The sequence below is a fragment of the Drosophila tropicalis genome, unplaced genomic scaffold (genome assembly GCF_018151085.1).
Source record: "Drosophila tropicalis isolate 14030-0801.00 unplaced genomic scaffold, ASM1815108v1 contig_1, whole genome shotgun sequence".
NCBI lineage: Eukaryota > Metazoa > Arthropoda > Insecta > Diptera > Drosophilidae > Drosophila > Drosophila tropicalis.
The window spans coordinates 1,901,127-1,917,222 of record NW_027172355.1 but is presented as its reverse complement, the minus strand read 5'-3'; the positions used below and the strand labels follow the sequence as shown (position 1 = coordinate 1,917,222).

General features: G+C 40.6%; 1 protein-coding gene across 3 annotated transcripts in view; it reads left to right on the top strand.

Annotated features, from left to right (window-relative positions):
* LOC137577202 (cell adhesion molecule Dscam2-like) overlaps window positions 1-16,096 on the top strand; it is a 753,142-nt gene that overhangs the window by 241,373 nt on the left and 495,673 nt on the right. For all 3 annotated transcript variants that reach the window (XM_068301567.1, XM_068293972.1, XM_068303153.1), the window contains exon 3: window positions 5,291-5,440. In XM_068301567.1, the coding sequence (XP_068157668.1) occupies window positions 5,291-5,440 (150 nt within the window). The remainder of the gene's footprint in view (window positions 1-5,290; window positions 5,441-16,096) is intronic.

Here is a 16,096-nt window from a genome sequence, read left to right as displayed (position 1 = left end):
AAACAATAAAGACCTAGTTAATTAAGCTGCTATGGTTAGCGATTATCCATAAAGACGTATTTTGCTGACGTAACACTATGTCGAACTATGTACTGGTGAGCTCCCTATTTTTTTCGATAAAAGAAATGCTTTATTCTTAGTAAGACTAGATACCAAAATGTAGCTACATCGGGGTGCATCGCTGTGTCTTTGGCCCCCTCTCTACCTTTGTAATCTCAATCCGAAGTCCACCCAATTTATGTGTTGGTTGCGACAACTTTGAGTCACTGGTTTATGTGCTAGTGCCTATTTATATATAAACAAATAAACATTGACTTAATTCAAGAAATACCAACGTCTTTCATTGAACATATTGCTGACCCCGACATTCGGGGGCTCCAAGTTGAAAGATTAACAGACTCGGTGAAACCGTCATCCAGTGAGAATGTTTGAAAACTGGTCAACTAGGCGACTACTTTCTTCGCACGTCAAAGGTGTCAAAGGAGTGACTGCAGTCAATGTCCCATTCAAAGCGTCGAAGTTTCTCAGTCAGCTGGTGGAGCGGTCGAGCGATAGTAGCGAAGTTGGGGATAAACTTGAGGTAGTATGAGCACAGACCCAAAAATGATCGCACTCCCTTGGTACTTCGAGGTGTAGGCCAGCTGAGCACTTTATCAATCTTGTTGGGACACAGGCGTTTCTTGTTGGGATTACAGGCGTAATCCATCACGACTCACGATATGGCCTGGGTAACTAACTTGTTTCTTAAAGAAGCTGCACTTTTTCTGACTAAGTTTAAGACTAGCCTCTGCCAGTCGTTAAAACACGTCCTGCAGGTGTGTGAGGTGATCCTCGGTCGTGCGAGAGTAAACAATCACGTCGTCGAGATAGACTAGCGCGAACTTCCATATCACCCCAGACAGAAGATTGTCCATCAAACGTTCGAACGTGGCGGAGGCGTTGCAAAGCCCAAAGTCCAGCATCGCAAGTGAAATCTGTCTTTGGTCGGGAGCGTTCGTCCATCCGCACCTGCCAGTATCCGCTTTGTAAGTCCATAGTCGAAAACCACTGGGAGCCGTACAACGTTGATAAGATGTCGTCCATTTTGGGCAGCGGGTATGAGTCCTTGACTGTTATCTCATTCAGGCGCCTATAGTCTACGCAAAATCGTGTCGCTCCATCTTTCTTCTTGACTAGCACCACCGGCGACGACCACGGACTGACGGACGGGCGAATTATGCCTCTGTTCTCCATGTCAGCAACCAGTTGCTGCACCTCAGCTTTGCGCGCAAGAGGTATTCTTCGGGCCTTCTATTTAATAGGAAGTGCCGGCCCAGTATCGATGTGGTGAGAAGTTGGTTTGACCAGTCTCGTCATCGTTTCGGGCAAAAATAGGCCGATAGCGATTCAAAAGTTCCTTTAGCATTAGTTGTTTTATAGGCGGCAGGTCCACTTCCCCGAATCGGTCCCATTCGACAGAATCTGAGCTCGCATCTTCGCATCTGTCTGGTAATACCACTTCTACGGTTTCTAAGTCGCCCAAAACTAGTGTGCGCTTAGATTCGATATCCTGGCAGAAAATTGGCCGGCCACTGGTTGGACGACGCCGGTGCTCAGGACGATATCGTCCGGCAGCTCTGTGTAACCGTCTTCCTTCAGTAAGCTCGATAACGCCGGGTTAGTCGTCGCACATTGCAATCTGACATGCGTGTCGGAGCGTGGCGCCAAACAAACGGGAGTCATCAAGTATATCGGATTTCGTGGCGCTTCGGAGGCGCGGAGCAAGGGTATGGTACCCCAGTGGAACCTTAGATGCATCCTATCAAAGTCGATCACGACCTTGTGTTCTAGCCAAAAATCAGTACCCAGCAGTGTAGGCGTAAAATCCCTCACCAGGACAAATCGATGAATCAGGGGCTTGCGCAGCACTTGCAACTCTACCATCGTTTCTTCAGTGGAGGTGAGCGTTGACGACGCCATACCATACATGGTTACCTGGCATGGTGAGGTTCGTATTGGCTGCTGCACATCTCGCCAATTCAACACCGAGACTTCCGCGCCGGTATCCACCACTATTGGCAATGGCCTCTGCTGAAAGAAAACAATATAATGTAAGCTGTCCTTAGCATTTGGTACAGGTGAATACGTACCTTGGATAGGATTCCCCGTCCCACGTCGGCCATTTAAGATAGCGGCATCTTTCCTGTTTACTTCAGAGGGGCATTTAGCGCATATATTTGTTGGGATGGCGGCCAAGGGTTCACAAAACAATCGCGCGGGCTCTGTCCATAGTGACTCGTGCAACGGCGTCGTTGCATGCCTTCTGCTCTGGTCCGTGGATGGCTCCAATGTGGTAGGAACGGAATGCTCAAATATGGCAGACCGCTCAACTCCATTATCGGTGGAAACGTTAGAATGGCGAACGTTCGTGGTACTGGTGGCTGAATTTCGGGTATCTGGACGGTTGACAGGGGCCGGTTCCGCGCTTTCACCCTGATCTAGCTTCTCCGTTCGTGATGCCTGGGAGCTCGGCGTTAGTGGGCAGCTGATGCGTTCTTTACTGAATTGGGCCTGAGGACCGCCGCTACATTTACTGGTGTTGGAGATAGAATAGCTGTATCGAGGGTGGGGGCGTTGTCTACTATTGCCAATGTTCGCCCCGCGACATTGGCATGCTGCTGTTTTGCGAAGGGTGACTTGTTGTTAGCGGTGCCTCTTTCGTGAGCTGGCTGCGACCTCGTCTTCGTCGGCGACGTTTTGGTGTATGGATGTCCCCACTCTCGACCACCTGACTGTGCAGAACCGGCTTACCGTGTGTGCGTCCAAACTGGGCTTGCACTCGCATCGCTACGTCCAACGCCTCTTGTAGCTGAATCGGTCGACTAGAAATTACTAATCCCTGTAGAGGAGTTTCGCGCATACCGTCAATAAATTGTTGCACCAGAATCTGGTCATACATATGTCCAGGCATTCCACTAAAAACGCATTGGGCCAAGCGTTCCAATTCCAATGCGAAATCGGGCAATGATTCCCTGGGTCCTTGTATCCGATGACGCAACAGTTGATAGCTCGACCGGCAATCTAGCATGAATCGTTGACGCATGGCGATACACAGTGCTGAGTAGGTAAGTGTAGGTTGTGTAGGCAAGGTGCCATAAAATGTTGAGGCGCGACCGCGCAGATTCAACACCACTGCCAAACATTTCTCATCCTCTGCCCTGCCTCTGTAATTCGCCACCTTGTATACCAGTCGTTTAAATTCGCCAAAAGATCCAGTTCCATCGAACGACGGCAACAAACCTGGATTAAATTGCAGGACGAGGGGTGATCGCGCCCACGCCGATCCGTAGGTGGTGGAAGCGGCCCGTGGCAGCGCGTCCTGCCTTGGTTGGGGTAACCCACCCCACGTGGTGTGTTCCGGCGGCGAAACGGGCCCTGGCACCGCTGTGGGCTGCGCGCTTATAAAGGACCGTTCTAAGGCTTCGCACATTTGGTCGATCTTTTTATTCACCGCGTCCACTGATTGTGCTATAGCAATAATAGAACTGCCGCTGTCCTCTTCCATTCTGCTGTTCCGAGCTTGCGTCGATTTCTTAGGCATTTTACACGTGGTGAGGTTCTTCGCAGTAACCGAACATAACCAATGTGTTTTGCCTAAGTGGAACAAAATAACGCCACCCGTGGCCGAGCGGTTGGTTTACGGTTGGGCGTTCGATCGTCAGGCCTAAGATAATTCAGCAGAATCGCAAAGAAAACAGAGATGCTTAGTTTCTTTTGTTTATTCAATCAGCGAAAACTTTCAAGCCCTTCCTGTCTCTCCCTCTCTCTCTCTTTTTTTTTTTCCTCGTTAAGTTGGCCGCGCTAGCTCAAAAAAACTAGCCCTCCCTGTGGCGTCGTTATTAGTGTGCCCAGCCGTAGAAAATGGAACCGCTTCTTAAGGGGGACGGTTTGCCGACTACCCGAGTTGCCACCCAGGCCGTCTACGTTACAATACTTTATGGGGTCGGAAACGTCTCCTTCTGTGCGTTACAAACATCTGATCAATTTTATAATACCCTCTGCAAACAAAATGAAGTATTTAAGTCGACTCGTCGACTCGGGTATACCATACACCTGGTGAAACAAATTTTTTTAAATTTCGAAAACCAAATGTATGTCTTTTGTTTTTACATGCTTCATACCATGTGCTATCTCGCTCACTCTACAAACACACGAGCACTCTAGCGCTGCCACTAGCCAACAGCCAATTCTGGCCTTGTGGACCGCTTATTAAATTACGTTCTTACGCATATTTTGCATGTTTCTAATCCGATTTCAATAAAATTTGGTAGTTTGGTAAAAGTAGATAAGAATAATTAGTCTGCTGAATTCGAATGCGATAGTCAAAAAACTACAGGAGGGGATCGGTTTTTTCTAAATTATGGAGGCGGAAGTGGGCGTGGCAAGATATAAAAATGCACATACTCTGCGAGCATACTAAGCCAGTGTACATACTAAATTTAGTGACTTTAGCTTTGTTAGTTTTCGAGAAAATCAGTTTTGTTTAATTTGCGGGGGCGAAAGTGGGCGTGGCAAAATGTTTAAATAACCAATATCTGCGCGTCTATTAAGCTAGTCTGCATACCGAATTTAATGTCAGTAGCTGTCATAGTTTTTAAGAAAATAAGTTTTATGTAAATTCCGGGTCGGAAGGGGGCGTGGCAAAAAGTTTGAACAATTAGTTTCTGCGCGCCAACTAAACGAGTAAATAAACCAAATTTGATGTCTCTAGCTGTTATACTTTTTAAGAAAAACAGTTTTATGTGATTTCTGGGGGCGTAAGGGGGCGTGACAAAAAATTTGAAAAATTTGTTTCTGCGCGCCAACTAAACGGGTATACAAACTAAATTTGATGCCTCTAGCTGTTATACTTTTTAAGAAAAACAGTTTTATGTGATTCCTGGGAGCGTAAGGGGGCATGGCCAAAATTCCAATTAACACAGGACTTAAATTTTAATTTTTTTTCTCAAAAATAAAAATCATTATTTACTCAATTTGAATTATTAATTGTTTTAAATTTTTTCGAAATAATAATTATATTCGGTATTAACTTATAAGTAGTTCAAAGTGGTTTCATTACAATATCTCTTAAGATGGTGGTGTAAAGTTGATTTACACCGACGGGTTGGAAACGTCTCCTTCTGTGCCCTACAAACATGTGACCAATTTTATAATACCCTCTGCAAGGGTATAAAAACAAAAACCAACTTAAACGATAAGAGTATGTTGGGTAGGTCCCCTCTCTGTTTTAACCAGTTTTTATATATTTTAGATGGAAAAAGTCATATGTTGCTTAGTGGAGAGCTGTTGGTATACAACATTACCAGAAATGATGCTAAAAAAATATATCGTTGCCGCACACATCACAAACTTACACAGGACTCTGTAGTTAGTAGGAATGCTGGTGAAATTCAATTAACAGGTATGTATAGTATCTTAGGTTACCAACTGCGAAATTTATAAAAATTTTAAAATTGTACGACATACCAAAATTCAATGCTGTTCAATGACCAAATTTTGTTCTTCGTAGTACAGTAGTTAATCGAAATCTAGGGAATTAATAACTTTTTCAATGGGTTATTCTGGATTATCTTTTACGACGAGTTACATTCTAGATGTAAATTTGTGTATATTTTGTGGTTTGTTCTCGTTCCGTATCTACCTTTGAGCCACAGTGATTGTTCTCAGGTTCTTTGACTGCACCCTTTGTAGGACTTTTGTATTGCTGGTAGTGATGGCAATATTAATCAAATGATACACAATAATCGATTAATAATTTAAAAAATAATCGATTATTCGATAAAATAATCGCCTGGTTGAGTGAATTTCATTGTGGGCGCCAACAAATAAGGAATAAAGAAATTATCAACTTTGCTGGACCCCCGCTTCAAGAGAATCTATTTTCAAGATGCTCTTGCCTTGGCTTTGGTAATGAAAAGTATATGGAGAGAAATGCGTTCGGTACCGGTACCTTAAATTGTATACAGCTGCATAACGCTACTGTTTTCTGCTTGGCACATCTGTACCAGCTGAGCGCCTTTTCTCAAAAGCGGGAAATACGGCAACTGCAAAAAGAAACAGATTAACTACGGAATATCTGTCTGAACTTCTGTTCCTCATCTCAGTTTTGAATAAATAAAAATTATTACGTACTAACAAAAACATTTTTAATTTATGTATATAAATGGAAAATTTGACGGTTTTCTTGACTATTTTTCTATAAAATAGTATGATAGCTTTAGCGACCTTTGTGTTGTTACTTTTTGTTGTCATCAGGCTTTAGGTAATTTGATTAAAATAAAGATAAACCAGAGGGCCGGGGCTAGCTTCGACCGCGTCAAAGTTTGTATACCCTTGCAACTTTTTTGGTAACTCTTTCCTTACCTATAAGCTATCAATGTGGAAGAACGTTTTGTCTAAAAAGGCTTATGGGAGCTATATGATATAGTCACCCGATCTTTATCGAATTCGGCACAGTCATTAAGATATATAAATTAAATTAAGAAATATTTAATTTGAAAGCAATCGCGTTAAAAGTAACGAAGTTATTTACAAAAGTCACTGTTTTCGACCGATCGTTCCCATGGCAGATATATGATATAGTTGCCCGATCTTGATCAAATTTGACACAGTCATTGACAGATATATTAAAACAACAAATGTTTAATTTGAAAACAATCGCGTTAAAAGTAACGAAGTTATTTACAAAAGTCACTGTTTTCGACCGATCGTTCCTATGGGAGCTATATGTTATAGTCACCCGATCTTGATTAGATTTGGCAAAGTCGTTTATATAATATTAAGTTTCAAGATAATAGCAGACAAAATAACGCAGTTATTAAGAAAAGTCAGTGTTCGTGACTTTTTTCGTTTGTATGGGAGCTATATGATATAGTGGTCCGATCCGGCTGAATCCGAGATATACAACCGCTGTGTATGAAGAGTTTGCGTTGATCCAGACGGACGGACAGACGGACGGACGGACGGACATGGCTATTTGAACTCGTCTGCTATTTGAACTCGTCGTGCTGATCAATAATATATATACTTTGTATGGTCGGAGATGCTTTGTTCTATGCGTTGCACACTTTTGACCAAAACTAATATACCCTTTTTGCAAGGGTATAAAAACCGCAGCTTCTAATTTATTTTGTACCGATATATTTCGGTTGCGCAGCGGCAACCGTCTTCAGGGCAACTACAATAGAATACAAGAAAATTTAAAATTATATGACACTTAACGAACTTGTAACATACATTATTTGACACGTCAGCACAGTTCGACGAGAAGTTAAGAACTAATTCTCGTCAAGTAAATGTCTGTATATGTCGGGGTAGTTGTCGTTATCAGTCCTAAAGTTAAGTCGTGTGGTGCTCGGAGTATTGATGATATGTAGCGTCTCCATGGTAAACCTTTTGTTGTAGTGCCGCTCTTCATCTAATATTATTGTCTCTTCGAAATTCGGTGCATGGCCACAAGTTGCACAGGGTGTCATTAGTGCTGTTTTTGATGTGTCTCATTTTATAGTCAGATTTGTGTTGTCAGATCCTAGTTTTTAATTTCGATTTTGGTCGTCCCTATGTATATCTTATTGCACGGTATGTTTCTGTTGGAAATTATGTTTCCTAAAGACCCCGCGATATTGGTCGCATAGTTATGTATAAAAAAAAGAGCAATACACTTATTTGCGAACATCCTTATGTTACTTTATTAAAACTTGGACTTTGTTTTGTTGAATATATTTGGTGGAAAAGAACTAACAAGGAACTCTGTCACTCTTTATAAACCTATATGACCAACGTATTTGCGTAAGAATTGAAAATATAGTAATAAGCAAGCAAACGGACGATCAACACGTTATCTAGCAGCGGCAGACACAGTTCAGTGAAGTTTAAGTAAAAATAAGGTTAAGTTCTTATGAGAGGTTAAACATAGTGCTTTATTGTTCATCATAATTTGGTTCTTCGAGCCGGATCGTTGGGCATTGTTTGTTTGTTGCTCATTGGTTAATAATTTGTTGCAATTCGGTGATAATTAATTGTTAACCTCAAATTTAGTGGTCGACAGTTCTGGCCTACTATCGAATAGGCAATCGCGTGCTTATTGAAAAAAAAGGCGGATAAAAACGGTGGCGCCACATGGCTATCGGTATCTGTTATCGATATAATCGACGAGATCGTGAGAGAACACATTTCGAGGAGAAACAAGCGTCTTCATATTTTAGGTCCACACAAGCAGTGGAAATTTCTTGGTATTTCATCATGAAGAAAAGGAAGATTGAAGACAACCATTACCCGCATATATGGATATGCAGAGAATCCAGCACAGGATGCCATCTTTACAATTGACATCAAATTGGAAACTTTGTCCAATGCGTGGAAGGAATTCGACAAGTCTGGTGACGAATTGGTCAAATACGACAAACTGGAGGGTTATGTGGACCCAACTGAAGACTACGAGATATACGAGGATACATACGAAAGGGCGAATGCTCGCCTTATGGCTTTACGAGCTGCTTTGGCAATGTCTGGCAAGTTGGAAGAAATTGGTGCGGCTGTCAAGGATGGTTGGCTTGTCCACGGAATTCTTCAACAAATGCACAATCAACAGCAACAAATACAAGTGCAGATGCAACGGCAAATGAAACAGCAGCAACTATTATTTGAGAGATTGCTCTCGCCACAGCAATCTTCGTCTTCGTCAGGCTCACAGTTGGTTGAAACGCAGGCACCAAGAAATTGTGAGTTACCCAAAATCCACATCAAGCCCTTCGGTGGAGATTATAAGGAATGGCATGCTTTCAAGGACCTTTTTGAGAGTACCATTCATGGAAAGACAACACTTACGAATATACAGAAGTTTCATCACCTGAAGTCATGTGTGATAGGAGAATCAGCGATACTCATCCAGCATTTGCCTATAGTAGATGCTAATAACGAGGTTGCATGGAAATCGTTGAGTGATCGCTAGCAAAACTCATCATCGCTATGCGCTCAGACTTGCGGAGCCAGTAATGTTATTCGGGCTTTAGACGCTTCTGGACAAACGGGCCGTGACTGTTGGCTGATATACTTGCTCATTAACAAGGTTAATGAGACTACCACGCACCATGCTTGCCATTACAGGTAATTGTATGCAATGTCATAGTACTGAGCACATACTGTCGGTTTGTCCTCAATTCCAGAGCTTGTCTGTCAGGCAGCGTTACACCTTTGCGAAGGAGAAACATTTGTGTTTTGTTAATTGTTTGAAGACTGGACATGGAGTAAGCGCTGGTGGCTCGAAGACTTCTTGCAAGTATTGCAAGCACCGCCATCATTCTATTGTAGAGTACTTTTAGGGATAGCATTAGGCCACATACTTTTAGGGATAGATTATAAGTAATTAGAACTTTACATTATGTTTAGCTTTAAGTACCGTTAAGGACACTAGCCAAGACCAATGTAAATGCGCCCCATAAATACCGGGCTTGCGGCCCCGATAAATCACTTCAAGTCAAACCTTGCCTTTCGCCTATTACACTATGCTGCATTCTGATGGCTATTCTACACAGCATAAAAGCGCAGATGAGGAGGCACCAGCGGCATCAGCGGTAGCAATGATGAATGTTACCAGACCCAGTAAGCCAAATGGCCAACGAGAAGTACTCTACCAACTGCATTGGTACACGTGCGGAATTCTCGACTTGTCATTCTTTTCGGAACGGTGCGTACAGACGTTGGGGTTTGGACGTTCGTCATTTCGAGTTGCCACATCGGGCATCTCGACGTCAATGCGGGAATAACCAGAGGTTTGTGCTCTCTTCAGATGATGTCTCGTGAGTCGAGTCATTGCATCGATATTAATGCCCACGTTTTAGGAAAGATCACCTCACCATTGGCACGTGAAAATACTGATGCTTCATCACTGTCGGTCTATAATGGATACCGAATGGCTGACCCTGACTTCAGAACTAACGCTTCAGTCGACATTTTGCTGGGCAATGATTACATTTGGTTAGTTCTCACCGGAGAGAAGTTATGCGATGGTCAAGGGCACCCTATTGCAATTAACACCATATTTGCATGGGTAATCACATCGGTGTACACTTCAAGATTGCAAACACCATCTACGTCATTGCTGACTACGGTCAATATAGATGGACTACTGCAAAGATTTTGGGAACTAGAGGAAGTTCCATCACATACAACTGTAAACGAAGAGTATGAAAAGGTCGAAACGCACTTTCTGTGTACGCACAACCGCAACTCGAATGGAAGATATATAGTCGATTTGCCGTTCAATGAACAAAACCCACAATTTGCGGATACATTTCAAGGAGATAAATCACGCTTTCTCGCAGTCGAGCGTCGTCTAATAAAGAATGCCAGCTTAAAGTTAAAATATACTCAGTTTATGAGATAGTATATCCAGCTGGGTCACATGAAGGAAGTAGCTGCAGATGAAGCCACAAACGTATGTAAGAAGTCATTCTATTTGCCACACCATCCAGTCATAGGTGCCAAGCTGCGGGTGGTGTTCGACGGATCATTTCAAGATTGGGATGGACGATCTCTTAACGACGCACTTCACATTGGCCCATGCATACAACGCAACCTCTTCAACGTTTGTCTCCGTTTTCGAATGCACAGATGTTCAGACAGATTTTAGTTGCCACTGAACATCAGGATTTTCAACGAATCCTTTGGAGAGAGGATCCTGACACATGGCACGGCATGTGCACCGTTTCTGGCAGTCAGAGTGCTGGAACAACTAGCAGCTGATCACGATTACGAGTTTCCAAGGGCTGCTAGGATACTTTTGGATGATTTCTACGTCGATGACGTACTGACAGCAGCCATGAATGAACAGGAACTGCTCGACATTAGGGAAGAGCTGGTACTCCTTATGTCACGGGCACAATTGGAGCTAAGCAAATGGGTTTCGAATAGTGAACGAACTGCCAGAAATGAGGGAAATGAAATTGATCTCTCAAGGATGGCTGCAAAGGTTTTTGGGTTGCATTCGCGTCCTGGAGAAGACGTCCTAATATATAAGGTTTTATTATTAGTACATATGCCTTGTCCGAAGCGACAAGTGCATTTTGGCGCCAGTGGTGATCAAATTTAAAATTCTGCTTCGAGAATTATGGCTGCTTAATCTAGATTGTGACTCGGAACTGCCAACGAAGCAAGCGCACTTATGGCTAACATTCAGAAAGGACATTGGTTAAAGTCTGCTGTTATTTACAACCGTGTGACACACCCAGATGGAAGCAACGGAGTGGCACTCAAAACAAACAAAAGTTTTACCATTAAAGCAGAGGTCGTTGCCACGATTGGAACTTTACGGAGCTCTACTATTAGGTCGTTTGTTCTAAGCAGTAAGGTCTGGTCTTCGCCAGAAGGATGTTAAGATACACGCATGGACCGATTCTACAATCGTTTTGTCATGGCTTTCGCATCAACCCTGTAAACTTAAAACATTTGTTGCCAACCAAACGGCAGAAATACTAGAGACTATACCACGTAGCGCTTGAAGACATGTCAGCACTAAGGAGAGTCCTGCGGATTGTGCATCATGAGGCATGCTAGCGAGTGAGTTAATTAACTTTGATCTATAATAGAAGGGACCAACTTGGCTGCACGACTGAACACTATACTTAAAGACAATGAATGGACCACCAACGTGATGCTCAATTCTGAAGCCAGCAGCAGAATTTGAGTTCAAACCCAAAATCTTGACAACCATTTCGAAGGATATTGAGGATTCCCCATTTGATGTAGGGGGAACATCTTGGATCAGACTGGTTTGAGCGGTCGCATATATATTCCGCTTCGTTCATCGAATCAAATCAATCAAGTATAAATATTTAAGACCTGTAAAGTTCGATGAAATCACCAGAGCAAGGAAGAGCAAGGAGCGACGATCAACTTTAAGCAAACTATATTCCTTTGTTGACGAAGATGGAATTATACAAATGGGTGGACGTTTGAAAAGGTCGCAATTGCCTGTAGATGCCAAGCATCCAGTTGTTTTGCCGAAACACCATCGCCTTGTGGAATTGCTGCTGAGAGATGAGCATAAAGTCAATCTTCATCCAGGAGTTTCATCAATGTTTCGCCAGAAATATTGGATAATTGGCGCACGAAATTTTATTCGACGTATCACAAATGAGTGTTTAAACTGTTTTAGACAGCGCCATCATACAGCAAATTAGTTTATGGCCAATTTTCCGGCTGTTTGAGTGCGACAAGCCTATCCATTTAAGCATACTGGTGTAGCAATTACTAATACATATAGCAATAAGTAATACATGTATAATAAGGAATAGACAGTAAGATACACATAAGATACACATGATCCACATGATATATACATACATAATTATAAGCAAGAAAGAACAAAAGAGAATCAATAAAGAACATTCTGAGTTTGATATTGAACATGCAAGCATCGGGCCGCCCGGCGCAGAGCCAGAAAGGTCTAGTGAAATCGACAAAAATGACAAGGCAATGCAAAGTCAAGACCGCGTGTGTGGCTGTACTCAAATGGAAACCATCTAGAGATGCCAATAGACGGGTTGCTAAACAAACTTTAAGACGTTTTTCACATGAATGAAGATTTTTCCACATTTTATCAACACAAAAATATGTTGGTTGCCAAAATAGAACTCATTGAGGAGGAGCTAATCGATAATTTGATCGAAGGTATTCCCGGATCGGCTGTTGCAGGCGTTTCAGAAGATAACGCTGATCATGACGACTTCGGCTGTGGGAAAGAAAACTGTCAAACCGGAATGGAAAGCTGCTCAACACTGTTATGGGTCGTGTTATGGCTGTGGCAGAGCAGATGAACGTGCTTCGAATACAAGAAGAAGGCTAAGAACGATTATGTAAGAAATTTTAATATTTATGACACAGAATGCCTCATCGTCTCAGGGAGCCCAATAAGTTTTCTAAAATTATCTTATTTAAAAAAATTTATGTTCATAAAACTTCAATGAATGTTCCCTCAATGAAGAGACCTATGTTGGAACAAATAACAGCAAATTACACGTTTATAAAAAAAATAAAATGTTTCATTATTGTAGGAATTATTAAATTGGAATTCGACATGCATGTAGTGGCAAACGAGTCAATGAGTTATGATGTGGTTTTAGGAAGAAATTTTATGGCAATATGTAAATTTAAGTTAATAAGCGAAATATTTGATGAAAAGGAAATTGAAAATGCAGTTAAACCGTGGTCAAATGATTGTACAAAAAATGAATGTGTTAAAAATGATCGTCTATCTAATGAGAAGTCAGAAAATGATTGTATATTAAAAGAGAGTTGTACGCGAGTATTGTCGAATGATCGCCCTATGAGTATGAGTTCAGTAAGTCAGTACAAGCAAGGTTTAAATGAGTGTCAATTAAATAAAAGGTTTAACAATGAAACGATAGAAAATTAAAGTCCAATAATTGAGTTTCTGAAAGATTGTAGAGAATGAGTTAGTAAGTTTATAAAAAGAAGAAGAGGTTATGCTGTGTTTTAATGTGTTGCCGTTGGATTATCCTAATACAAATGAAAGCGATGATTTAAAATAAATGAGAGTTGCGATGAAAAGCTTAAAGAACGGTTTCGATATATATTTGCCAGGTTTTATAAAAATGCGGAATGGCCTTTGGTCCCAGAAAATAAATGGAAAATGAAGCTTTCTTTTGAAAATGTTAAGCCATTTCATTATCCACCGAGACGGTTATCATACGCTGAAAAGCAACAGGTTCAGAATCTAATAGATGAATATTTGGAAAAAGGTAATATTAAGGAAAGTGAATCAGAGTTTACGTCGGCTATAGTGTTAGTAAGAAAAAAGAATCGTGAATTAAGAATGTGTGTTGATTATCGCACACTCAACAAAAGTATGCTGAAGGATAATTATCCAACTCCACATATTGACGACCTAAGAGATAAGCTTTCGAGAAAAAAATATTTTCTCGAAAGAAGTTAAATCCGGCTATGCCGAAGTTTATATACCCTTGCAGTCCTTGACAATAATAATTTTACATGTTCAAAATTTGTTTTCTGCAACTCAATTCATCAATATACAAACAAAACAATTTTAGTCTTCATACTACAATAGCGATTGCAACTTGTGTTCTATTTATCCGATCGGATTGAAATTTTGGGATCTCATGTTTTATATCCAATACTATCACATTAGCAAATGTGATACTATCATGGGGATACTCAATTTTTTATGAAATTTTTTTTTAAATGTTTCTTCTAGAGCTATATGATATAGTGGTCCGATCCTGATAATTTTCATACTTGATTTGCTCCAGATAATAAAAAGCACAGAAAAATTTCAGCCCGATAGCTCTTAAGATGGCAGAGTAAAACGCAAACGCACGGACGGACACACGGTCAGACAAACAGACGGACATGGCTTTATCGACTTAGCTTCTCATGCTGATCAAGAATATATATACTTTATGGGGCTCTCCTTCTGTGGGTTACAAACATCTAACCAATTTTATAATACCCTCTGCAAGGGTATAAAAATGGCTATTTTCATGTTTATATGTATGAATAGTCCATGAAGTACACTTCTTTCACGACTGCAAATGCAATTTGGCCTTTGGAAAGCACCAGCTGTATTTCAAAGGTTTGTTAATAAGATATTTTCGGACATGATTAGGATAGACAAATTAATAGTATATATGGATGACATAGTAATAGCTACAGAGGACAGTGCATCACATTTGGAAATAATAAAAGAAGTGTTTCGTCGGCTAGTTGCAAATAAATTGGAACTGAGTCTTGACAGATGCGAGTTACTCCAATCTGAAATAAGGTACTTATGCTACTTAGTATCAGGAGATGGAATTATGCCAGATGATAAGGGTCTGCAAGCAGTTAAAGATTTTCCAATTCCAAAGAAAGCAAGAGATGTCCAGAGCTTTTTGGGATTATGTTCTTATTTTAGACGATTCGTTAAGGATTTCTTAACAAAAGCAAAGCTCCTTTATGACCTTATTAAAAAAGATGGAGAATTTAAGTTTGGTAAAACAGAATTAGACTGCTTTGAGATGTTAAAAGAAAAATCTACAGGCACCAATATTAGCCTTATACAATCCGAACGACGAGACAGAGTTACATACTGACGCGAGCGCTCTAGGGTTTGGGGCGATTCTGATGCAAAGGAAAGCGGATGGAAAGATGCATCCTGTATTTTATTTTTCTAGAAGAACAACCGACACAGAATCAAGATATGATAGTTTCAAATTAGAAACGCTAGCCAAAGTATTTGTTTTGGAAAGATTTAGGATTTAATTACAAGGTATACCATTTAAATTAATAACTTATTGTAATTCGGTAAGTTTAGCAATAAATAAAAGAGTAATGAGCCCAGCAATTGATAGATGGTTGCTAGAACAACAAAAATATGATTTTACACTAGAGCATAGATCAGGAAGTAGAATGCAGCATGTGGATGCATTAAGTAGGAACACGCAGATTTTAACAATTGATACAAACACATTTGAAGAAAATATAATAGTATGTCAAAATAGAGATAAAAAATTAAAAGAATTAAAAGAAAGTTTAATTATTATTATGAAATAAGGAATGGGGTTTTATATAAAAAAAAAAAAAAATAGTTTATTACTTTATGTGCCAGAAGACATGGAGAATCATGTTCTCTACAAATATCACGACGAATTGGGACATGTGGGAGTAGATAAAATGACAGATATAAAAATTAGGTTAAAAGCAAAAATGCAAATTAGTAACTGTCTAAAATATATTGCTTATTCGCCAAAACATGGAAAACAAGAAGGCTTTTTACACAATATACCTAAGGGATCAGGGATCGTTTCGAAGTTATTAACATTGACCATTTTGGTCCAGTTGACAAGGGCAGATCTAACAAACAAACATACATAACTAGAAAAAATTAGAAATGTGTGAAAATCTCCCAAGTGAGCCACCTAAAAAAAACTTTTGCGTATTTGTTATACAAAAGTAGATATTTCGATTCATATGAATAAAGGAAGATTTCATTTTGAACAGTTTTCAAAGATTCGAACTTATACCTAAGTTAGTAGCAGCA